Source organism: Calonectris borealis, chromosome 5, assembly GCF_964195595.1.
Source record: "Calonectris borealis chromosome 5, bCalBor7.hap1.2, whole genome shotgun sequence".
NCBI classification, from domain to species: Eukaryota; Metazoa; Chordata; class Aves; order Procellariiformes; family Procellariidae; genus Calonectris; species Calonectris borealis.
The window spans coordinates 26,428,066-26,454,310 of NC_134316.1; the positions used below are offsets into that span (position 1 = coordinate 26,428,066).

Genomic DNA, 26,245 nt, shown 5'->3' on the forward strand with positions numbered 1-26,245 from the left:
TGCTTTGCTCCTCATCTCCAGGCAAAGATGATGAATGAGTTAGTGACCAGATGTGGTCAGGACTTTGTTTCACATTGATGCTATGTCATTAGTCAAGCTGCAAGAAAGAAGTTCCCAGAACATGAAGCCCCCCACCGAGAACTAGAGCAGGCAAGCTCAGAGAAGCAGGCAGCTCTTGCAGGTTAAAGCCAGTGGTGTTCTCCATTGGAACTGCAGAAGTAAGTGGGGGACAAAATGGGAGAAAACAGTTCCGTCTTGCCATGGGTACCACACCTACTGCACATTAGCTGGCTCAAGGAGACGATGAGCTTCCCTCGCTGACCTGCCTCCCTGAATCATTAGGCTCCAGCAGGACAAAACGAATCAAAAGACCCTTGTGAAAGAACAAGGCTGCAGGCTTGCGCGCTGTGGAAATCACACACCAGGAAGCACCCTGAAGCCATGCACCGAGCGGCTGCCTGCCCAACACAGTCCCTAACTGGGACTTGAACAGACAGCCCTGATTGCAACTCCTGCTGCAGGAAACAGCCTCAAGCACACAGGCAGACTTATACTAAACCAGACTTTAGCAAGACCCTGCTCCCCTGAGCATACCACTGATGACAGAAAAGGAGATTTAGTGCCCCGCAGTCTAAACAAGACCCCAAAATTTGCAAACAAAGGGTTTAGTTGAGACAAACCCGTGGGGAAAGACCCTGCAGCAGGGCATTTCTCAGGAAGTGGCCTTTGTCACCATGTTCACTAGAGCTCACCCCAGGGTCTTGCTAAGTGAGTGTTCACTAGAGGACAAGAAGAATGCTCTGTGGCCCTAGAGGCAACAGGGCATGGAATAATGCCTGGTTTTGCTTGATAAGCCTCTTGTCATAGCCATAAATATCTTATGGGAGAGATAAGAACCCAAAGGAGCAGCATATTCACAGAGGACATTCACATAGCATCTTGGTGTTTTTAGCAACCTTTTCCCATGATGGCCCTACATGGACAGGTACAACCAGTCTCCTTGAAAGGCTGTCCAGTGCAGTGAGTGCAGGCTGGAAGTTACACACCCTGCTACATCACCTTAGGACAACTGGGGTTAACCTACCTCTGTGCTCTGGGATGTGGGAAGGAAGCCCAGCGCACCGATGTGGAAGCAGTGCTACGAAGGCACCAGCTGCCAAGTCTCTGCGTGAGAGCCAGAGGGAAATCTGTGAAGGAGCTGACACGCTTATCACTTAGATGAACCTAAGCTGCCCTGACATTCATCTGCCCTCCCAGCCACATCCCCTACCCTTATGAAGAGGCAGATTAAAGAGCTCACACAAGGGACTGTGAGAAAAGAAAGACCTCGGGGAAAAAAGCCAGACAGGGCCAGCACCAGCAGGGAACAGGACTGAAATGGAGAGCACAACTCCTGCTGTTCACCCAACTCCAGAGGAAGCTCTAGAGCAAGGAATGGGCACGGCCCAGCCTAACCGTGTCTCACAAAGTCACTCGGGTGAGGAAAGCCAAAGGGACAGGACCAGTCTCACAGGGGATCGGAGCTGCGAAAACATTAGAGTCAAGCAACATCTGAAGCAACAAACAAACAAGGGGCAGGGGGAAAGCCACAGCCACGTGACACAGCTTTAGCTGCTCACTGGGATGTGTGCAGCTCCAAAGTGCTAGGCTGTATGGACTGGGATGACAGATGGCCTCCACAGGCTTTGCCATGAGGACAGCACATTCCAGACTGTGCAAGACCCTGAACAAAGGCCTTATCCCTATACTCCCAGAAGGATCTCACTGCTGGAGACACTGAGTGTCAGATGCTGGAGAAGGGAAGAATTGGAGAGGGCTGGTTTGGTTTTCACCACCCCTTCATCCTTTAGCACTCAGTTTTATGCCACTTTCTTCCTGTATGAAGGTCACAAAAAAGGACAGACTTGGTAAATTATTTATATAAAAGATACGGCAGGACAGGGTGAAGGCATATCCACTACACAAGGACTAACCTGGAAAAGGGCTACAACAAGGAGACCCAAATTGCAGGCCAGGCTAGGCTGAGAGACCATTTACCTTTCAGTGGAAGAGACCCAAGCACCCCATTCTCCAATATCCAAGTCTTTCCTCCCTCCCCCAAACTTTAACACACTTCAGGTCTGTACAGACGTAAGTTTAAACACCACTCGGGGTCCTCTGCCTAGTCAATGGAGAGAGATGGATATTTCTGACATCTTGCCTTATGGAGATGCAGCGATGACAGCAGAGAGCGCTGTCTGGAACCAGCTGGACCAGAGGCCATGTGAACACTGCCCTTAAAAGCAAAGTGTGGCCAAAGAGAAGTGGTGATTAATCCAGTCCCCAAGCCCTTGATTCTGAGCCAGACTCCCCCACAAATATCAATACCCAGCAGTCTCCAGATGTCACAGCCCCATCTCTCCTCTAAGACAGGAACCTGAAGGATGTACATGGAGCCCCGTTTAACTTGATGTCAAAACGTGTTCTTTCGAAGAGGTGGGCTGTTCCCAACATGCCATCCCACCACAGGCAGCGCCAGTTGTGGGACCGCTCAGTTGTCACAACATAACTCGCGTATTTGGATGGCCCAAACCTGCGCCTGCTAATTCCAAAAATAAGAACAGCGCAGAGGCTGCTGCCGGGACTTGCCTGCCAAATAAAAGCAAGAATGCAAAGCCATTTGGTGCCTGAGCATGACAGATGGGGAAAGCCTGACTTAGCACAGCCTCACCCTTTCAAGGAACTGCTGATGGGACAGTAAAGATCAAACACGCATGTACAGCTCTGCAATTCCTTCTGTTATTAACCTCCCCCTGCTCCCCTCAATCACAGCTGGATCCCATTCATTTACTTCCCTCTCTCTCCAAGCTGACTAAAAAAAGGACTTGACATCTTTTCTTCCTGATTTTCATGTGCTTACCATTTCATTCCTGACACTATCTGAGCAGCGGAGGGAAGGGGGAGGGTACCTACCTAGAACATCTGGCATCTTGACAGTTTTTTTAAATAGACTTTTAAATGGGGCTAAATAAAGACTCTGTAGCACTCAGAAAAATTTTGCTAGGTCCACAAAAATCCACTTTGTGGCCTGCAATGGAGAACACATTCTTAGCAGTGTTTTTCCTCACCTAAGGCTAGATCTATTCCTAGATAGCCCCTGGGGTCTGTAGAATAAATTCCATGGGTGGCATAGCCCTATTTTTCTGCACTCTCAGACAGTTCTGTCCACCTACGTAGTCCCTCCAAGTAAGCAGCGGCCATGGAAAAAATCCAGGATTTATTTTTTTTCCCCTCTCCCATTCTGCCAAATTTCAAGTCCCAGCTCTGCCTGGTGAGCCACAAAGCTCTTCAGCCTTTGTGCTGCAACCTAGCTCCACTTCGGGAGTATCAGGAAGACCATCCACCCTAGCAGTGCCAGTTGAGGCTACCTTACCACTAGCCCCGGGCTGGAAAGAGACACAAGTTACATTGCACGGTTAGCTAGTGCAGTTCATAACAGCTGTATTTCTATTTCCCAGGACTACCAAATGAGCACTACTCAGTGGCACAGAATGATCTAGAAACAGCAACGAGTGACCTGCCAGTCTCTGTATTAGCCATCTGCTCCTCTTTCCCCAGGAGTCCTCTGCTACCATTCTTTCTTGTTAGAGAAGCCCATTTCCTCTCCATTTTTGATCCCTGTACTTGACAGCTAGGGCCAGAGGCCGCTTCAGAAGCTGCAAGCCCACAGCTAAGCTGCCCACGATAAGAACAGGTTTTTCTGGCCCAAGATGGCAGTGGAACTCCCCCAGATGAAAAGCTGCTGCAAGGAAAAGAACTCCGAAGTTGCCTTCAGCTCATCACCAGCACATCACCAGTAAAGCCCCCTCTCACCCAACCTGCTCAGACAATGGGTTATAGCACAGTTCTCACAGCCAGCAGGGGAACTGAAAAGCTGATTACATGGACCCCAACATAAGACAGGAGAGGCACTCTCCATCCCTCGGGACACCCTACAGAGGTCTGTCAGTGAGATCTGAGTTCCTGAGGACTGGGAGCTGCAGAACACCCAAAGACTCTTAGCTGTCCTTTTGCAGATGGCAGGTATGCTGGCCAGATCTGCCTTCCCAACCCACCAGGCAGCAAACCCAGAATCATCCACCCGCAACCCCAATACCCCTTATGCCTGCCCTAAATACAGCAACGCGCCCTCACACAATGCCTCTGGGCACTGGATTCAATGCGCCTTTCATTAAGCTAGACAAAGATTCACAGAAGCTGGTTTGAAAGGGCTGAGAAATGGTCTGGTACAGTCTTGATTCTGCTTGTGCCAAGAGCTCTCTCATCCCTGACAAAGCAGCTGCTGGGCCATCCCATCCTCTCCCTGTGCCTCCCTAGGGACCACTAGAATCAGACCTTGTATGGGCCCAGTGCAAACTAACACACAGCTCCAAACTTCACTTTAGACTAACTGGATTTTGAAGAACCATATTTTTTTTCCACAAACCCTTCCACTGACTCAGTCCCTGGACTGCCAAGTTGCAACTGCACAGGGTTGCTCCTTGCACAGTATGGGGGAAGAGCCCAGTCACTAGGGGCACAGAGGCAAACAAGGGACTTACTTGTAGGTTTTGGTTCTGTCCAACCAGATGCCGGAGATCAGAGCCCCAGCCATCCCCGACAGTATAATGGTGAGTCCAATCCTGCCAGCATTCACCTCCTCCCCCTGTGGTGAGACACACACACACTCACACAAATGCAGGAGCCAAGTCATAGCCAACAAGAAGCAAAGTGCAGAGAAACCAGACAGGAAGAGACACCAAAGTTAGTGTCCCCTACATGTCTTTTGCTGGTAACATACTAACCAGAACTAGCCTTTGCGAGAACACTTTTCGGCCCAATATGAGCCAATGCAGTGCCCTGTTCTGGCCCATGAAGAAAAGTGTTTTGGCACTTCTGTCTGAGCCAGCCCAGAGAAAAACGTGAGCACTGGCCAGCGCAAACAGACACTCTCAGAGCAGTCAGCATAACCCCTATGAAGCTTGCTGTCTGGTGTTAGGATTTGGGCCAGATCGACCAGGAAATATTGGGACCCACTGTAAGGCAGCACGGAAAGGAGTTCTCTGGCACGCAGCCCCAGCAGTAAGCTCTACAGTAGCTCAGCTACTGAGGCACCCCACCCTTCTGCCACCAGAGCGCGAGTATGGGCAGCCTCCTGCTGCAGATGTCCCGGAAGAAATCACTGTCAGTTACAGGGTGGAGGCAATTGCTGGAAGAATTCCTCAGAAGAAAATGCTGTCATTTAGGGTGTAAAGGAGCTGTCTTTGCCAGAGCTTGCCAGCTTTTGCACGAGGTGGTGTAAAGAACTAAAGGAACCAATGCTCTCCTGCCAGCCAGTCAGCCAGCTTGTGCCAGAGACAGCCAGAAGCGCTGCGGCATTGCATTTCTCACAGACTCTCTTTGGGCAGCCAGTGCTGGACAACAGCAAGCATCAGAGGGCCACAAGGGTTGGATGCACTTACTGGGTAATGATGGATCACCATGCGGTTCAGCAGAGTGGACAGGGCATAGAAGCAACCTGTATTCAGACCTGAGAAGGGGATAAAAATGCAGCACATTCAGAGCCTGCTACTCTCCTGCTGGGTACTGAAAGGGTAGAAACACAGAGAGAGATCTTTGGGAGCAGCAATCCATAACAAGGTTGCCGAGTCTCAGGAGAGCCAGCCAGACTGGCTAGACATAGGTTACTGAAAGAAATACACACCAAGGACATCCAGATCTCAGCATGCAGGAGGAGACACCCTGAAGTTTCAGGATCGTTCTTACCATAGCAGCTAGAGGAAGGGCTGTGCACGTTTCTGGTACTGAAAGCTCTTGCAAGTCCTTCATAGGGTCTCAACCCTCCCTCACAGCTAGATCCGTCTTTAGCATTGGAGTTCTCTCCTCCCCCCACCCAAGACAAAATACTAGAAAAGCACCTGCCTCAGCACCACACTTTTAACAAGGACTTGGGATTCAATTAACACCAGTGCCATTGACCTGTGTGGTTTCCTCCCAGAGAAGAGCCTGATAGCACTCTCCCTGTTGAGAGCCAGTAAAAAACATCCTCTCCAAGCCAAGAAACACCAGAAGGCAAGTAGGAGCAGAGACGATAGTAAAGCACAGACAGCACTTCCCCCAGGCACCTGGTGTGTGTGTCTGCATGGGAAAAGTCTTGCATTTTAAAAGATATCACTGAAGCCTGAAAAAAAACACAACCAACTGTGAAAGTAATTGTCTTTCTGAAAGGGAAGTTAGATTAACTGTTACAGGCATCAGCCAACTGGTGAAGGTTTCTCAGTATCACCCAAGGTGAGAATGGAAACTGTTGGGGTGATACTGGTCAAACCCCATTCAGACACCCTGCTCCAGCTTACAGGCAACTCTGATTGAGTTAAATGCTTTCCCAAAGGGCACAAAAAACAAGAGCTTTGCTTATAGTAGACAAGAACATCCACAGGGGCACTGGACCAGCAGTACTGCAATGGCTACACTCTCACCTTGGGCGATACTGAGAAGCCTTCCCCAGGTGGATGAGGTCTGTAACAGTCAGCACAACTGTCTTCTCAGAAAGTCATTTACATTTGCAGTTAGTTTCTCTTCAAGGCTTCAGTGATCCTGGTGGGGGGAGGAATGGGGACACAGATTTCACCACTGCAGCTCACACATCTATAGACTCCATAAGGAGGCATGGGTTTAAAAACTCTGGCACAAATGTCTGAAATCCTGACAGAACAGATACATGTTAAGTTCCCACTTCCTACTTTTCCTCTTTCAGCCTCAGCTAAAAGCAGAAACATCGCAATACATGATACCGAAGTGCAGTCTAGCATGCAGAGCTTTGACAAAGGGAACAAAACCCTGAGCTCCCTTAACCCTGAAGTCCTCCAGCTCCCCTGACCCTGAAGTACTCAGAGATCCTGTGCCTAGCCCACTCCTCCACTGGGATACTGGATTCCCGCTGCCTTACACAGCTCATGAAACACTCTGAGGAGCCACAAGATTGGCAGCTGGAGGGGACATCACACTTCCTTCACACGCCGTCTCTGACAATATTAAGCAGAGCTCACTCCAGCTTCACGGCACAGAGAACAGATGAAGAATCTTATGCAAGTGTTCCCAAATAAGCCAATTGCCTGTTACAACGCTCCCTGCTCCAAAAGCATGTGTCAGAAGGTTACAGGAGAGGCTAGTAAGCTGAGTGACATGCTCTTTAGGCAGGAGGAATCCACCCAATCCTCTCCAAGAGTTACTTGGAAAGGCTGGAAACTCCAGCAGGGCCAGCAGCCAGAGAGGGGGGAGAACAATTAGAGATCCCACAGCAAGGAGGCACCCTACGGCCTTGAAAGCTGGCTCTTTGCAACACCTGGCTATGGCAAAACAGCCCATAAGAGCCTAATTTGGCTTCATCCTATCTCCACCTCTGGAGCGCCCTGCTCACTAGGAGACACAACAAACCGCAGTGCCAGGACATGGGAGTGTGGCAGATCAGCACCGTCCCTCTACCCACTACTGCTTCACTTCAAAGCTGGACATAAACATAGATCAGTCATTTGTGTACCTCTACTTCTTGCCCAGCCAAGAGGACAGCAGCCTTGTGGGGACAGCCAGACGTTGCTGTGGTAGCTGATCCTGTCAATACGCCAGCTTCACAGCAGCTCTGCGATGCACACGATTTCCAAGAGAGAGAAGGGCCCCTGCTCCCAAGCTGGGCAGAAAGCGATGCAGAGTTGGCAGCAACACTTGGCACCAGAGTCAGGCAAAATATTCTAAGAATCAAGACAATGTGCTGAATTTGCATTTGCGAGGGCTGGCAAAAGTTGTAGGCAGTTTGCATGTCACAGTTGCTCAGTGAAGTTTCTCCATAAATTGCAGCTGCTTGAATGCCCATAAAACAGGCAAGGGTTGTTTCCAGTGGGGCAGTGCCCATTTGCCCATGCAGATGAGGAAAACCAGAACTAGTAGCAGGGAGCAGGACATCTGAAAGTCCAGCCCCATCTGATTCATTAGCTAGTTACCATGGTTTGCTTGTAATGTGCTGTAGAAGAACATTTTTGAGACCTCACAGTGTCTCCTCTATTTTACAGAGGCCAGAAAGGGGAAGTTTATTGCCTACGGCTCCAAAAGCAGCCCTTATTAAGCCTCAGACTAGAACTCAAGTCTTCTATAGCTAAGCAGCCTATTACCTACATGCCAGACTATTGGTCTCCCTCTTCTTCACCCTCCAGGACAATGGTTCCTTATGCAGATCTCACTGCCCTGCCTCCTCCTCACTGCCTCATCACCTTTCCAAATGCTGATTCTTCGGGGTTGTCTCATCACTCCCACTTTACCAGCCTTTCCCAGCCTTTTCCTGCCTACTGCCTCCAAGTAGCAACATGCAGTTGCTCTCTGGTGCAGAGCCCAACTCGATAAACTCAGAGTTTCTTAATGCTCACTCCATATTGTGCCCCAGCTTTATGGAAGCAACATCAGCAGCCTTTGCAAAAAGGCTGTCTGAGGGTTTTCCTGAAAAACAGTGCACTAGCACTAACATCGCCGCAGTGCCACCAATGTTTTCAGCACTGCAAGTCTTACCACAGGAAAGGAGTTGGCAGCTGCTGGTAGTATCCAAGACCTTAGAGGTCTACAGACCTGTTCTGATCTGGCATCATGTAAGGGCCCCCATTCTTTCTACAGCCAAGAGACATGAACAAGCAGCAGGTATCCCCCTCTCTCCCCGACACACTATGCTAATACAAAAGCTAAGAGAGGCTGTAGATATCTTTGTGTTAGCTAGGGAGGATGACTCAGTTGCACTCATGTGGCTGCAGATGTCTTAAATCTTGGCCAACATAACTTTTGACTTGAGTAGGAAAAACTGTCCCCATTTTAAAGCCAGACTAGTTAAAAAAAAAAAAAGTTTCACTGCATAGTTCCCTCTCTGAGTAAGTCACCATCTCAAGTCAAGCTGGAGACTGACATGAGGCTGACAGAGAGGAACAGAGTAAACGCACAGACTGGCAGGAAGAGAGACTGAATTATGAGCCACTGAACAGCCTTTCCACAATGTTTGTGACTGCCAGAAGGGAATTATCCCAGGGAGGTCAGATTCTAAACATGCTCTTCATACTGAGAGCCCTCCTCTCTCCTCTAGGACTTGTTTACGCCTATTAGAACACATGCTTTCCCCTTTCTTTTCCCTGAAGGGTAAGTGCGAACTGAACAGATGACATAATCCAACTTTTAGACATAGTCTGCCTGACAGTTTTTTCTATCTCCACTTTCTGAGAGGACATGTACTATGAAAAAAAAAAAACAAACAAACAAAAAAAAAAAACGAAAACCACAGCAGCTGCAGTGCAAACCAGCAGAGCTTAAGGGCGATCTGAGTGGGGCATTTCTAGAAGACTGCTGCACTGAGAAGGGAGAAGAGATTTCAACAACTCCAAAGACGATTAGCACCCTCAGCAGGTATAAAGCCACCATCTCACTCTCTCTAACCTGGCTACTCATCCACCAGGTTAGGCACGAGCTTCCAGCACTATTTAACTTTCCCCCTGAGAAGCTTCCACAGCAAGCTGGTAGGAAGTGAGGACAGAACTCCCTGCAGACTAGCTGGCTACAGTATATCCTATTATGCAGCTAGGCACAGAGCGCAATGGCCTTTATGCTAAAGAGAAAAATACTTTTCCATATGACAATTCAGCATCAGGAACAGATTCCACACTGCCCTCAGAGAAACAGACCAAGACTGCTGAAGAGAAGCAAGCAGCAAACCCAGTGTGCAAGGACAGATGGCAAAAGAAGATGTTCTTCAATCCTTCCTTCCATTTGCTTCATAGGGACTGCCAAGGCAGCTGACACAGTCTGCACACCTGCATGCTCCACATGACCTCCACTGGGATGCCTGGCAGCCATACCCTTGTCTTGGGAAATGACTTTCAGTCAGTGCTGTGACTTGCACTCAGACACAGCTCCATATATTTCTCAGGTAAGCACTTAGATTAGTTCATTGCAAGTAACTAACTGACTAGAAAAAAAGACAAGATAAGGAAATCCTCTGAACAGAAAACAGTCAAAGACTGGGAGAACAGTAGTGGGGGCATGTCCTCTGTGTGCTTGCCTTGCTTTTGTTCTTCCCTAGGCATTTGCTTGTAACCACTGCTGGAGATTACCAGGCTAGAAGGACTCCCGGTCTGCGGCAGCACAGCTACCCTCATGCTCCCCTAAAACAACTCAGGCCAGTTACTGCCCTGGCAGAGCACAGAGAGGGAGGGAGAAGCTAAGCATGTCTAGCAGTGATAACTGCGCAGAAGAAAGGCCAGACCTTACCATAAGTGACCATAAGCAGCAAAAAGTTGGCATTGCGGAGCAGACGGAGGATTGATTGCACGTAGGAATACTCCTCTGACGGTCTTGACTGGATCAAGGCCTGAGCTCGGCTCGGAGGGTGCGGGGGCTTCTCCTTGAAGACTGAAACCAGACACAAAGTACACCTGTTTGTAACAGTGCAATCAGGGAGCCTGAGCACACACTGTGAGTAGAGCCACTTGAGGGACAGCAGAGGGGCTAGTAAAACTATGTGTACAAAACACACCATCGTCCTTAAGCTTTGATCTCCATGCATGAACTTATCCAGGAACAGGAGAGAACAGGGTCTCTCCAACAATAACTCCTGCCACTGGGGAAACACCTTGCCTTCAATTAGCTTTTTGTGTAGGCAGTATCTGGCAGTAACAAAAGAGTTATCAGGACTAATAATGCCTTTGACTCCAGGAGGATGGCCAGCCAGCTGCAAAAGTGTTGCATGGAGTTACAAATGCAAAAGTGAAATGGGAAAAGCCAGCTAGCAAAGGTGGCCTGGTGCCCCGCGGTGCCCAGTGCCTAGGGAGCAATGACCTATGCCAGGTTTTATTTCAGGCCTGGCACTTCTTAGGCTGGTCAAGCCATCTGCTGTCCCTAACTAGCATTAAAGTAGCATCTAAATATCCCAGTCGCAGGCAATACTGCTGAACCGGGTGCTAGACAGCCATTTTTGTACCTTGTCTACTCCCTGCCCCAGATTCTTTAAAGTCTACATCTGATTCAGCCACCAGGCAACATGAACAAGCTGCCAAGAAGAGCCTATAAAAAAAAAATTATATGGAGTTCAGCAGACAAGCTCTGCTCTCCAGTGAGGTTGCCAATCTTTCATACTAAAGATCTGGCTTCCACTTCACATGTTAAGCAGGTGAATTGCACCTCTGGTGTCCTGCTGCTGCCCTTAATGCTTCCTTCTCTCCACTCATAACTGGTTACCTTTTTTTCTTCTCGGAACAGCTTGTTCCTCTGATGCCATATAACCTGCCTCTTTCTTCCTACCCTTAAGAGGCAGTCAGGTCCAAGACATAACCCAAGGCCCAGCACCCTGTTTGCAGGCAAGATGACTGTGAACCTTGGAAGATTTTTGTTGGCTTTTAAAGGACTTACTCATGCCAGGGATTTATTACGCAAGCAATCAAAGGATGAAAAGAACAATTTGGCAGGCTCACTCACAACCTCTTGTACTCCCTTCTACATGTGCTGTTCATCAAGGACTTGATGACCCTGTCAGCTGCATGCTAGGACACATCCCCAGATGACCTCCCCGGCCCATTTCCTAGCACACAGGCCCCTCTCACACACAGGCTGATCTTCTCAGTCCCATCTGGTTTCATGTGCACGCTCCCACCTCCTTACCTATGACAACCAGGATGAATAGGGCTGTTGCCACGCCTGCAGTCATGAAGAACATGATGCTGATGTGGTAGGCCAGCTTCTCCACATCCTCCACATTGGGAACCAGAACTGGAGGGACCAGAAAGCCTACAGCGATGCCGAGCTGAGCAGGAGAGAGAGGGGACACACAGAGGTGTGACATGGAACCACAATACTGCCACCACCCCACAGCTCAGCCCCCTGATGCCCAGTAAGGGCTCAGCTGAGCCTAATCCAATTTCACAACCAAGGTGAAAATCTTCTTTATCACCCAACAATTAAAAGATAAAAGCCAGCTACCCGTTGCAATTAGGCCATAAGAGAGGTCCCCCCACTGCACTCACAACTGTCAGGATATTCAAGGCAAGGTTTTGAAATAGAATTGAGCAGGATGAATACCTGCCTCCATTCAAGTGGAGGTCTTGCTTCCCCTGTCCTCCCCCATGCATGTATGTTCCTGTCCACACACACATCCCACTCCTTATCTGGCACCTGCTCTGGTGCTGGCCTGATCACCAGGTAATCCAATCTTGCTCATTAAAAATAGCAGAAAACAAGACCGTCAAAACCCACCACAATTCTTTGCTGGGTTAATGAGTTGAACCAATTTATTTTCCAGCCAGACAAGCGCAAGGGCCGAGACAAAAACCTGCCCACTTCTAATGAGAGAGATATTAATCTGTCTCAGCCACTTTATGACACTGTTTTCTAATGAGCCCCCTCCCAAGACAAGGCTCACCCTATGACCACTAGGAGAACCTAGAAAAACATCAAGGTTGAGAGCCAAGGAAACGCTGACAGCACGTATCCTAAACATCGAGGTTGTGTGATGGGGATTGGCAACTGTCCCTGGATAAAATGCTTGGCTCTGAAGAGCTGCAAGAAGAAATCCCTGCAGCTCTGGCCTCTACTGCACCAAGAGCCCCACATGTCCAGCTGAGGAGCTCCTGCAGTGGCAGCACACATTTCAGTGTCGCTATTTCTCCAGGACAGCGACAAGGAGCTGTAGCAGCCCAGGCTTTGCCACACTGATAAGTGGGACTGACAGTGGCACAGACCTTCAGTGCCACCCTCAAACTGGAGAGAAGAAATAGCTGCTTTGGTGCTTAGGAGCACACTCTGTTTTTCATAAAGTGGGAGCCAAAGTGCACTCAGCACATTCATGAGTACTCTAAACACAAGAGGAGCCTACAAAAGCCACTTTTCCCCCGCCTTGTGTTTCACTGTTTGTGGCTGCATTTCAATCACTGTTTGGTTCCCAAGCACTGTGTATTTACCTGTTCCCCTGACCATTCCCAGCACTTGCAGCCCTCTCAGACATCAGAAAAAGAGCCATGCTCAAGCTCAGCTCTTGCTTGCTCTCAAGGCTCTGCACACTCACCCGTTTGGGTCAAAAGCAATTTTTTTTTAGCAACACCCTCACTTTTGCTATTTCCTGATTTAAGCCTATGTCTGCTGTTGTGGACAGTGATAAGGCACACACAAGAGCCTCCAATAGATGGAAGGACTGAGAAAGCACCCAAGAAAAAGAGATGCCAAGTGGCCATGCAGCCATTCTCATACTTCCTTGAAACAGAGATTTCCAATCTTGTTTGGAGGCTGTACCATTTGCCTGGAGACAGGAAAGCGCTAACAGTACCAGAACAGTGCTAACTGAACCAATACAGACTAGCAGCATAAAAAAAAATCCCACCAACAGTGGTTATTCATGCTACACCAATACAGCCTCTATAGAGCCACTGCCCTCATCACACTACGAGAGGAGGTAGGAGTATGCAAAACACGGAAATGAGGATATAGTCAAATTAGGCCCATTGAATTTACCGTTTCCTTATAGGAAACATGAGATCAATAGGAATCAATTAGCACCACCATGACCCATTGTCCCAAGATAATGGACTGGAGAGGATACTGTTTATGCCTCACTGACCACTGGACAGCAGCAAAACAGCACCACTAGCCAACTGCTGCCCTACAGAAGGATTCTGCAGTGCTCAATGTCTTCATAGTGCCTGGAAAGGGTCTATTACTCTACAGGTATGGAAAACAAGGACCAAGAAAGGCAGGGACTATGCTGCCCATAAACCGCATCCAAGCATGTCAGCATACAGAGCAGAACGACCCAGGAGCCCTGTAGCTCAGGCAGGAGCTCAGACATGTTGCCTGGGCTGCCTTCTAGCAGAAACTCCTTGTGCTTTCTGCATGCTTTCTCTGTCATATCTCCATGTTTCTGGGATGCCGATGGACTCATTTTGGAAGACCCACTCACTGGCCAGGATCAAGATCACAGGACAAATACATTTCAGGTGCCATATCTGGTAGTTGGGATAAAAATCAGCTTGTGCCATCCAGCCCCAGAAAACTCTCCACAAACTCCTTCCTCCTCCATCTAGCTGGTGGATTTTTGAGACAGGAAGAATGCTTATGTTTCAAAGAGAGCTATCTGCTAGACTCAGACATCCTGTTTAGCTTACAAACAAGTAACATTCAACCATGTCTGGCCAAACTTCTCCTGTGTCAAACGATGCCCTCCACTGGGACCTGGAATAGCCTGGGTCAGGATCAGCAACAGGCATCTGTGCCGAGTTCACGGTGGTGGGACATCACAGAGAGCCAGTGGGAAGAGTCACCAAGAGATTACAAATGTGCCGCACCGGTTCAGGGCACTGTCAGAAATGAGAACATTAGGGGGTTGGTTAAACAGACTGAAGATAGACACAAGTTGTGCTGTCCCTGATGGCAAGTCAAGGACTGAAAGAGCTTAGGAGGAAACTTAAGAGACCATTAGGAAGGTTAAACCTTCCTAACACCCACACAGCACAGGCAGCCTCTGACACAAGACTAAACTTGCCAGAGCTCAACTTTGTTCAGACATGGCCTATCCTCAGCCTCTCGTCACAGTGAGTCAAGTCTACTCTCCTGCTGTGCACTGCCTGCCGACTCCTGAGACTCACTGACTACCAGCGAGCACAACTATCAGCTGGCTTAGAGGCTTCCAGCTCTGATCTTCATTAAATTGCACTCCTCAACCTTCTCTGCACAAGGGAAACAAGCCTGCAGCTGCACAGAAAAGGCAACTGCACCAAACACAGATGCTCACTTCTAGAGGGCAGAAGCCTGTTTGTCCCTGCAGCACATTTATTTTGCCTTGCTTGTGGCCAAAGTGCAGGTCTGTGGCTCCAACATGCTTGCTCAGCCCAGGACACAGCCACATTGGGCTTCACTCCTATCTCCTTAGCATTCCCAAAGGTTCAAGCTTTGAGGAGAACTCTCAACATCGCTCCTTTCCATTCAAGGGAAGAGTCCTGCTAGCTCTTATATATCAGGTCTCACTTGTGCCTCTCCACCCTTTACCAAATAAGGTCTATAAACACTTTCCCAGAAATTGCTCCTTTGTCTTATCACCGTTTCATTCTTGGAAGAACTGGGCTGGATTCCTGTGCTAGGTGCTTCTTGGCTTCCTGCTCTCCGCAATCACATGTTAGTCCCACAAGTTGCTGAACTGCAGCAAAACAAGAACAGGAAAGGAGGAGAGATCTATGCTTTATTCTGACCTCTGACATAAGTTTCTCCAGGACCACAGTCAAGATTCAGTCTCTTCAGGTCTCCCTCTAGCTTCTCCTTCCTGAAAAAGGATCTATCTGATGTACCTAGCAGAGAGGGTATTGAGAATCTGTTTTGCAAATTGTTCAGAAATCCTTTACCTGTGAAGTCCTATAGTCATCGCTTACCCAAGGGGACACAGACTTACTCAGCTTTCTTGGACACTGCTGTTATCTTTTCAGAAGACCTGAACAATTTTTCTAACCATAAATGGATGTTTTGTCCTCTCTTCCCTTCCCAAAAAAGGAACCACTTTTATCCACTAGGAGTTTGTTAAACCTTTGAGAAGGACTAGGTGGTAGAAGGGAAAAAAAAAAAATCCCAACAATCATAGCAATAGGCACTACTTTTATATTTCAGAGCAACTGATGTTATTAATCCTATGAAGATGAGGCTCCTTGACTTGACTAAAACTGAAGATTTCCTGGAGGATATTCACAGACCCTGGGTTATTCATACCATTTTTAGCAACGAAGACAAGCTCTCAACAACATGATGAGTATTATACAGCACATGCTTTATCTTTCACAAGGAGATTTTTAGCCTGGTTCTCAGCAGGCCAATGCCCACATCACCATCAGCCCAACAGACAATATTGTAACCATTTAACCAGAAAATTTAAAGATGCCTTAGCATGGGAAAATAACTTTTCTCCCTTCTCCACACTTCTCACATCAGGGCTGGGAAAATAAAGCTATGTAAAAACAAGATTGGTTCTGCAACAGTCTGTGCTACCCTCCTTACAGAGACCATCAGTCATTAGGGTTCATAGTGCAGTACCTCTCACCAGCATACAAATTAGCATCTCCAACCTTTGTAAGGCAGAAAAGTCTCCAAGACCTATATAGATAGGCTGTAGTTCCCAAAATTCGGCACATCATTTAGCATCCCCACATCCAAAACACGCAACACTCTCCTGATCTCCAAGAATCTCTCCTCAGGAACCAGGCTGCTGGCACTTTATTTTAAGAAGGCTTTGGGGTAATTTTTAAATAGATTACCAGGGAAGTCAACAACTACAGCAGAGTGCACTGTTCAGATGACCTATTCTTCAAAGGCTGATAAAGGATAGAAGGAATGTATTTCCTACCTGAATTTTGTCAAGGACCAGTCCCAACAACAACATCATATTCCAGATTCAAGCATATACAAGAACAGGCAACAAAACCAAGACCAAATGGCTAATAAGATGGTATAAATGTATCCAAAGTCTTGAAATGGAAAATGGGATGTCTATTTAAGTTTAGCTGTTTGTATACTAAGAGACTGCTGAAGAAAGATAATCAATGCGCTATCAGCATAAAAATTGTAAATGAATGATCGATGGAGGAGTGGGTCCTTAAAGAAAACTCAGTCAACAGGAATACAGAAGCCCTATAAAATTCCATAAGTAAGCACAAATATTGACAGAGGAGACCACCAAACCCAGAAGGTCAATTAAAGTGTTAAAAGATAGAAAGAGAGAGATGCTGCAAAGGCAGAAAAAATACAACAGTGAGAAATTTCGACAATGCCCTTGCAGGCTAAATAAGCGTCATGACAGGGATGATGCAGAGACTGCATTTTTGGATTCCATAAATACTCTTTTTTGAGGAGAACCTATAAGAGGCAGCACAATTTGTGATTTAGACCTAGAGCAGCACAGTGTGACCACGATCAATATTACAAAACAGTTCTGCACTGCGCTCAAATTCAGTTTCCTTGCAGCAGCAACAAAAAAAACACCCTCCAAAGCACTATGGCAATATTTAACTCGCAAGAGGGAGCTGCCTAAAAGGAAAGAAGCTTGTTAAAAGGAAATTAAAAAGAAAAGCCAAAGAAATTAAATGCTTACAAGTGGCATTAAGACTGTGTAAAGACACTGCATCAGAGGCTCAGTGTAAGCCTACAGAATATTAGCAAAAGGTTTTAGAACAGAATAAAGGAACCACAGTTAAGTAAAAAAAAACCACAAAAACCCACCAGAAAAACAAACCACTCCCCCATCTCAAAAACTGGACATTATTCCTTCAAGCAAAGAAAAAAAAGACAGCAAGATGGACCAAGCTACAGCAAAACCATAGTTAGGCCAAAAAAGGCTGCGGAACAACTTTACAAATCAAGTCAAAACTCTTCAAACACAGCAAAATCAGGAAGCCTGATCAAGTCTGTAGGGCCAAAAGATGATCACTATGGAAGGAGAACATTTGAGAAAGAGGGAGAACTAGAAGAAGTCTTGCACCAGCACTCACAACATGATATTTATGAGAGGTTTCCACATCAACAGAACCTCTTCACATGGCAAAAATCTGAAGCGCTATCAGTGGAACATCTTAATCGATTTATTTCAACTAATTTCTTCTACGAGGTGTCAGGACCAGATGGTATTCATCCAGGAGTTCAAAAGAACAAGTCAACAGAAAACCCTCTCAGAAACTACTCACACACAAACACACCAAACTGCTGACTCTTCTCTGTTACCAAATACTCAAGTCAGGAATGGAAAAGTGATGTGAATTTTTAAGAGGCCTGACACAGGCAGGAGTCCCAGGAAACCCCAGGGCCAGCAGCCCGCTGGTTTGGCCAAATGGGCAGAAACTGTAGCAATCAAAAGACTGAAGTTTACATGTTGATAAACACCAATACAACAGGCTTTTTAGACACTATGTGATTTCAACACAATCTCAGCAAGTTCCCAAGCCACGACTTTGGAGAGTTAGGAGGATACACTCCTTTTTTGCTGTCCTTCCCTTAGCACTTATCAGTGACTGGCCTGGGGCTACCCAGACAAATTTGGCCTGACCTAGGCCAGATGCTCCTCTGTTCTGATGCATTGTACCTTTCCAAAGGAAAGGCTTTTGGGAAATAAAATAAAATCAAATCAAGGGCTTCACCTGCTCTCAGCAAAGAGAGCCCATTGCATTTGTCAACACACCAATGGAGCTACTCTACCTTTCCACTCCCAGAAGAGTGACTTTTAACAGGGCCCACGCTCATTTTGATCTAGGAATCAATCTTTCACACAGACCACCCACGCCACCACCACCCCAGATCAACCTGGAGAACAGAAATAGGAGAATCCAACTATCCACTGCAGACCTCTCTTTGAGGGACATTTGTGAAACTCTATCAAATTCAATGTTTTAAAGCATGAATAAAACCAACACTTCACCTGAGCCAAAGACTTCCCTTCTGGCAGCCCTACACTGAGCCACCCACACAGTGCCACTGCCAGAAGCCTTATAAGGGTCACACCAACCCAATTCCCTCCAGGGCCACCCCTCCATTTCTAACAAAGCCTCCACCACTGTCTCTGAAAGCAAGGGAGCAGGAAAGATTTGTGTAACTGCTGGGGAGATGCAGTACCAGTCTTGAACCATTTATTTACAATGCACAGCACTACCTCTAATCCTCAACATCCACATCAACCAAGGAACATGGAGATGAGGAATCCTCTGGAAAACCAGAGGGATTACCATGCTTTGGAAGAAAATGACCGATATTTCAATTGTTTTAACAAGTCAGTCCTGCTGTATACACTGATTTACCTGTTTTCTGACAGATATGTTTAAGCCTGCACGGCTTCACATTTTCAAGATGATGTTCTCCAGACACAATAGTAGAAATGCTTTTGGGTTTGGGGGGTTTGTTTGGGGTTTTTTTAAATTATACTTGGTTCTAATACAAGTGGCTTCAGATACCGAGAGCTTAAAAACAAATCCTGTGAGATTGCCCAAATGAACGATGAGAACTGACCCGACAATATTATCACCAGGGAAGCCAAGGTTCTCGGTGAAAAGTCAACAAAGCAAGCCTACACACTGCAACTGTTGTTCTTCTAGAAACCTCTATCTCAGATAATCACCACAACAATAGGTTGTCTCTCCAAAAATCTTACAGACAAAACACACAAGCCAAGTACAGCAACATCCGTGCTGTTCAGTAACAGATGAGACTAGATCAGGAGGTCACATAGCAAGATGCAGAACATAACTGGTAGTGGCAAAAGGACACCTCTGACAGGTGGGAGGAGGGGGAAGTCGCACAGTTTGCTGGATCTGAACAATGCGCCCCTTGTAGGCGAAAGCCTTATGAAGGAGAACAGAAGGGCTCTCCTCACTACATTGCTTTTACGTGTATGAGAGAGGAGAACTTTGAACCAAGCTCAATACATACAGGACCCGTGCCAGATGCCTCTCCAACAGTTCTGCCAAATAATTAAAAGCATCAGTCCTGGACCTCCATTCACCCAGGGAACCCCTTTGAGGAGGTACCTATTCCAAAGCCCTGGGCAACACAGCCTCTTTCTCTACTCTTGTATGTGTCTCAAAGCTCCACCCTGCGGTGCTCCCTCCTTTTCTAACTACAGGTGCCTCCCACACTATAATCATGACATTTCACAGGAGCAGCTAAACTTTCTGACCCTACAGTTCACATATCGCAATCTGCAGAGAGCGGACAGCCACCCCCTTCTCACACCCTGTGACTCCTACTGCACATCAGCTTCCCAATCCTTTGCTATCAGCACAGTCCCAGCTGCCTTTCTACACAAAAGGCTACAATAGAATTGAAAATACCCAACTGAAGAACTGTGTAAAGCAGAAGCTGCCTGTTCCTACCCAGTATACTTTTGTGTGGATTGCTGTCCAGAATATGCTTCTTCCGCACCACTGACAGCAAAACTAAAAGAGCCTGTTGAAATCTAGATAGTCAGGAAGTTAACATACGTAAATGTTTGCAAACCACAGCTTAGTCACCTTTCTTGCAGTGTTTTAAGAAGCAGAAAGGACCCAAGTTGTGAAAGGAAAAATTGTAATCCAGGCCTTGTGAGGAGATAAGATAGGGCTTAGGCTCTTTTTTCCTCTCCCGCTGATGTGGGAGATAATGTATTTTTTCAAACTGCACTTGCACAACCAAAGCTTTTCTGGAAGCAAAGCAAACTCCCTTCCTCGTCACACTTCTGCTTCTGTGGCATCATCTCATATTGCTTAATATGATGCAATGCCGTGTGATGAAGACTACTTCTCCATACAACTCATTCAGGGCCTCTCAATCTTGAATGCACCTTCCCCCAATTTACTGGGAAAGAAATGCAATGCAGCAAAACAACAGCAGTAGATAAGAGAGAGTAAAGCAGAAGAGGGGTTTCAGCTCTGACAGCTACCTCAGCTGCTGCTGGAATCCTCAGTCGGGATATAATACTTTGGTCAAGGACCTACTACAGTCACTTAACATAGCCAGCCCTGGGGGATCCTGCAGGGCAAGTGCTGTGGGTGCCATAGGGCAGCCCCTCCCAGCAAAAACACTGCAGTCATTCATTTAACTCCTATGCAACTTCCACAGAATATAACGCAAAAGCCAGCTGCTTCTGTGAGGGAGAAGGGGGAGCTGCCTTTGGTGTATGGCTGGAAAGGGAGCACCAGATCAAACGGGTAGGAAAAGTTCATTTCAGGCTCCAGTGTCCATTTATAGAAACTTAGGTATTCGTGGGAAAGCCACGTTGCTATTTGGTCAGCACGCCCTCCCACACTGAGCCACGTCCAGGACCTCAGAGAGCTGGCCACATAGCACCCCTTGTGATCCAAGTGCTCTGATCCACTCTGCCCTTCTTTACAGGGGGAGAAAGGAGCCAGGGCTGGAGAATGTCAACCATTAACTACTGCCACTACCAGCTGCTCTTGGTTTCTTGCTAAAATCTTGTCTATTCTAATAGCTAAAACCTTGGGAGATATAAGGCCAAGCTACAGAGGGATGTGAGGCAGACCACCACCTGCCCCTATTTCTAACAGGGATCAAATCTCATCTGAAGAGATGGGGAGCTTCCAGCAGGGACAGAACAGCCAAAGAGATCTAGAAGTCCACTAGAAGGCAGGAATTCCACAGGACGTGCTCCATTTCCACAACACTTCTTAGACTGTCAGATGCTGCCTTCCCTGAAGGGCGAAAGGTACAGAACAGAGTTAGCAGTGAGGAATCAAACAGCAGCACATGCTCAGCACAAACAGCACTGCAGGCTCACCAGCATAAAAGCAATGGCCATTCAGATGTTGCAGACCTACGAGTTGGCAACAGCCACCCCACCCACTACCCCATGCAGACTCTTTCCCACCAGGAGAGAGCGAGCATTTCCCTGAATTTCATTCACAGCTTATCATCCAGTTTGCCCACCTCAACAGTCGTCACCTAATCACTGCTGGACTGGCACTCCCCGCAGTCTGCAGATAGCACCTAAAAGCTCTGCCTCAGGCCGTTTCTGTTATGGAAGCCCTGAATCTCTGAAGTCACATGCCAGCTGCGTCAGAATAAGTACAGACCCCACCTGAAGATCAGTAAGGTGCTGCACCATTTTTCCCCAGAGGCAGAGATGAATACGAAGCTTAAGTTTTCTTTCCTCCCAAACCACATCAACACCTTTTATCAACCCCTGCTAAAAAATGAAAGGCAAAATTACAGCAGAAAGATCGTCTCACACGCCTGCATCTTTATTCCCAAGCCCAACAGCTGCTTGTTTCTCTTTGTCAGAAGGGCAAGAGCCAGAACAAGGTCTATTTCAATCAAAAGAAGTAACAATACCAGCAGCAAAGCAAGACAAAGTCACAAACACAAATGTTCTTTCACTGCCCCTGTGCAACATAGTTACACACTTCTCTGCCTGCTGCCCCTCTCCCTTGCCCATCAGGCGACAACAGGGAGATGCAGCGGTCAGAGATACGCCCAAAACCAACGTGCTTGAAGAAGCGTGGCCCAAGCACCGCAGTCCAGCACACGCCACGGCAGCTGAAGCAAAGAGCTGGTACCTGGCCACCAGGCTCCAGCTTATAAATCTGAAAAAGCCATGAGAATTTAACTCGTTACCTAAACATACCCACCACTGTGTTAGTTCTGTCATGCCACAGCACCGTGTTTCCTCATCCCCAAAAGACAGCAGAGCAAGTCTGTTAAAGGAAGGGGCAAGGCCTGCCGCTCCACCAGGCACATACTCCTGCACTGCTAGCATCTCAGGAGAATGTTTCTTCCCGCTCGGTCCTGTCACCACAGAGAATGAGGGGACAGTCTCCCTCTTACGTAAAGAAATCAGAAGCCCATTTGCTGCAGCCTGTCAGGCCTGAACCATGGCCCCAAACAGGGAACCAGCTGATAAATCAATACACCAAAATGGAAGCAGCACAGCCTTACGCAAACTGCTCTCTCCCGCCCACCTCTTGTGCATGAGACTTCACGCAGATATCCAGCACTGAGCTCCTCCACAAGTGACACTGCTGACGACATAGGCACGCTACTACTGACAGCTGTATTTCAGAAGCATGTCAGATAAATTCTTCCCAATATTCAAACACATCTGAAGGACATTAGTGAACTCTCCAAAACACTTCTGCTTCCTTACCCCAGAACTTCAGCCTGAGGAAAAGTCCCCACGTAGATTTGTCCTAGTCTTTTAAGCAATGAGATGCTAGTAATATTTTAATAACACTAATATTTTAATGCCAAAGTATCCAACATGCAAGTAAACCCCATTCTACACCTCCCCATACATGCACTTGCAGGGACAAGGAAAAAGAATGGAAAAACCTATGCATCTCCCTGTTAAAATGGGGAAGAGTAAAACGCCATGAAAACCGGCAGTGGGTAAACAAGAGAATGTGATCGCCTCCTCCACAGGTGTCCACACTCTTCTCTTCTAGAAGCTCCCCAGCATTGGTTCAAGAGTGTTCGATCTAACCCTTCTTTGCACTTCAGATACCACAGCCAACACATGACCAGAAACAAGCGAGAAGAATCTGATGGTCTACTAGGGTTTGTTTGGTTTTTAAAAGACATTTAATACCCAGTTTGACACATTCAATGATTTACTGTTCAGGGCTAACTTTAAACCTGAAGGTTACCATCACTCAGCAAGGAGCGGCGGCGTCCTGAGCAGATGTCACCCCGGCAGACCTAGATGAACCAGCAGGCAGGGCTCTCCTCAGGACAGCACTGCTTCAGCGCTGCCTAAGGCCGAGAGGGTAGGAGCAGAAAGAGGGCAGGTGTATCAAACAAAGAAGCAGTGACACTGCCCCGCTCCTCCATGTAGCTGGTTGCAATTCTTGACGGAGAGGGATATCAGTGCTCGGCATTCGATAATAACAATCACGATAACAACTCATGACAAAGACTTCCACCTTGAGGATCTGTAACTAAGTGACGTGGCAAGGAAAGGAAAACCATACAGTTGTAGAGGAATGAACATAGGGAATAATTTGCCATACTGGCATACTGCAATTACAAACCCGCTGTATTATACCCTTTGCTAACACTCCCTAAAACACAGTCTTTAACTGCAGAGTCAGGAAAAAAGGATGCCTCTATTTCTTCCCCCTGCCCAACATCACCAGTAAACAAAATTGCTACTTTTCATTCACTGTGGTTATGCACCTCAGGACCCTTGACTAAGGGAATGAATAGGTCCTTCCTATGGAGTACACCCTGCCTTTAGTCATTGCCATTTCTGACTTCTCCGATTCTCTAAAAGGAAAGTCTGCGCTTACAAAGCAAAGGCTACGTACTGAACTGAGGTCTCATTGCCATGTCAGTTCAACCCCCAGAGCAGTGTGGAGCACCAAAAGCACAGCCAAAGTTTGCTTTTCACAACCATTATACTAACCGGCTCCTTTTAGGATGATGAGGATACCACACACACATATAGCACAGGCTGAAAACCTCATTGTTTGGATTTCTTATGCACACTGTTGAGTAACTCCACCTGAATAATTATAAAAAAAAGTCTGACAGCAAAATGCTCAGTTACTTATTTACTCCTAAATCAGCAGAGTGCTCATGCCAAGTTAAATGCCTTCCACTCTCAAGATTCATTCAAAACACATAAAAAACTGCCCACTAGCCTGGGTGATAAGCTCAAAGAGGAAAGCTTAGATTCACTCAGAGAAAGATAGGTATGTTTTCTCTTTCCAGAAGATGTAAACCAGAGTCTCCTTAATTCCCTAGCGCTGTTCCACAAACACCATCTCTGAGCACTCACCTCTTTTTGCCTCAGCCGTATCTAAATAAATACAGAAACCCAGGAACATGGGGAAAGGAGACCTCAAACCCACTGCACACAAAGTTATCTGTGAGGAAGAACCATGCATTAGAAACTACCTGAATTGCAAACCATTCAAATCTGAACAGCAGCCACCCACAGGCTGAATCAAAGATGGTCCAGGGTGGTGCACAGAGTCACGTACAGGGGAGTACATTGGGTCTCAAAGCAAGGGCACAGGTCCAGCCTAGCAGCCAATGCCAGGTTCTGCTTCCCTCTTCTTCGTGTCAGCGTTGCAGAGCCAGACTCACTTTGCTTACGCCACATTGCATCAGTCTTGGTCTATCTGTTTCGTGCAACAGAGATGATGAGCGGGTGTTCCGGTGCAAGGGTCAAGAAGCTATTTCCCTGATCCTTTCAAAGTTGTGGAAAAATTTATCTCCTCTGAGCACTAGCTAGCTACAGGAATAGACTTCACAGCTTGAGCAAGCGCGGGTTGCTGGCCTCCCTGACCCACCTTGATACAAGAGTGCTCAGGGAGCTACCTCGCCCTAGCCTGATGGAAGGTTTGTTTCTTTTCAAAGCAACTGCTTGTGCAAACTCTGTACCTACTTTTAAGAGGTATGAAAGTGCTAAAGTCCTTTTCCTCCAGGGCTCAGTGCAAGTACTCTTTTCAGTAGACAGCTAATCTCCTTTGTCCCATCTAGTTGTCAGCAGGAGGAGGATATTGCAGTGTCAAGTCCAGATGCAACTGCAGATCTGAGATTTGCAGGACATTCTGCCTAAAGCATGTTTCTCAGCACCGTGCATTCCCCTCCAGCCCATCCATGGTTCTACTGAATCATACCCTGGAGATTCGCAGACACAGGAGTAGGAGGGCACTGGAGAAGACCTGAGTCCAAACACCTCTCATACCCAACCCCCATGCTGCCCCCAACTTTGTAGACTTAGGTCCCACTTGCCTCTGCCGCCACCAACAGCCCACAGCCTAAACCCAGCTGCATCCCTCCAGGCACCAGCTGCATTTCCCAGGGGGAATTTCGTGCAAGTGCCTCTTACCCCTGCTGCTGCCCTCCAGGCCCTGTGCATCTCTTCCGCCTCCCTGGTTTGCTCCCTTAGCACTCCCAGTCTCCGGCCAGGCAGGTGACAGCCCACCGCATGTGCCCGGCCAGCCGGGGGGCAGCCGCCCATTACCTGGTTCCCAAAGACAGCGATGGAGCAGGCGGTGGAGACCTCGCGGGAGCCGAACCAGACAGAGGCGATGTGCGAGGGCATGCCCAGGATGAAGACCTGGGCCAGGGAGCAGATGACCTGCCCCAGGACGGTGATGGGGAAGAGGTGCGGCTTCAGGCTGCCCAGCTTCACCCAGGCGCCCAGGGCATTGAGGGCCGAGCCGGCCAGGGCGATGAGGCGCAGGCCCCTCTTGTCCAGCAGCCAGGCGACGGGGAAGAGCAGGGGGATGTAGGTGAGCATGTAGCTCATGGAGAGCCAGTCAATGGCGAAGGCGCTCACGCCGTAGAAGCGCACGAAGACGTTGTTGATGCTGCCGTACTGGATCCACTGGAAGGCGTTGCACAGGGAGTAGCTGCTGAAGAGCAGCACCACGGCCCAGCGACGCCGGGACAGCCGCACCTCGGCGGTGGCAGCAGCGGCCTCCCCCGCCGCCGCCAGCCCCGGCGCCGCGGCAAGCTCCTGCTGTACCATGCCGGCAGCGCAGGCCGCCCGCTCGGCCCGGCTCGGCTCGGCTCGGCCCGGCTCGACTCCGCCCGGCCCGACCCGGCCCGGCTCGGCTGCGCTCCCCGCCGGCACCCACCTGGCCGGGAAACCCCGCCCGGACGCCCGCGCCGAGCTCACTGGCTGCCGCCGCGCGGGGAGGCGCCACCGCCCCCGGCCCGGCCCGGCCCGGCCCGGCCCTCCCCGCCCCCCGCCCCG

General features: G+C 48.2%; 1 protein-coding gene across 1 annotated transcript in view; it reads right to left on the bottom strand.

Moving 5' to 3' along the window:
• Nucleotides 1-26,017, bottom strand: part of FLVCR2 (FLVCR choline and putative heme transporter 2) — a 41,397-nt gene extending 15,380 nt beyond the window's left edge. The window contains exons 1-5 of the mRNA XM_075151501.1: nt 25,508-26,017; nt 11,698-11,839; nt 10,312-10,452; nt 5,481-5,548; nt 4,581-4,684 (exon numbers count right to left, since the gene is read on the bottom strand). Coding sequence (XP_075007602.1) covers nt 4,581-4,684; nt 5,481-5,548; nt 10,312-10,452; nt 11,698-11,839; nt 25,508-26,017 — 965 coding nt within the window. The remainder of the gene's footprint in view (nt 1-4,580; nt 4,685-5,480; nt 5,549-10,311; nt 10,453-11,697; nt 11,840-25,507) is intronic.
• Nucleotides 26,018-26,245: the final 228 nt, after the last annotated feature.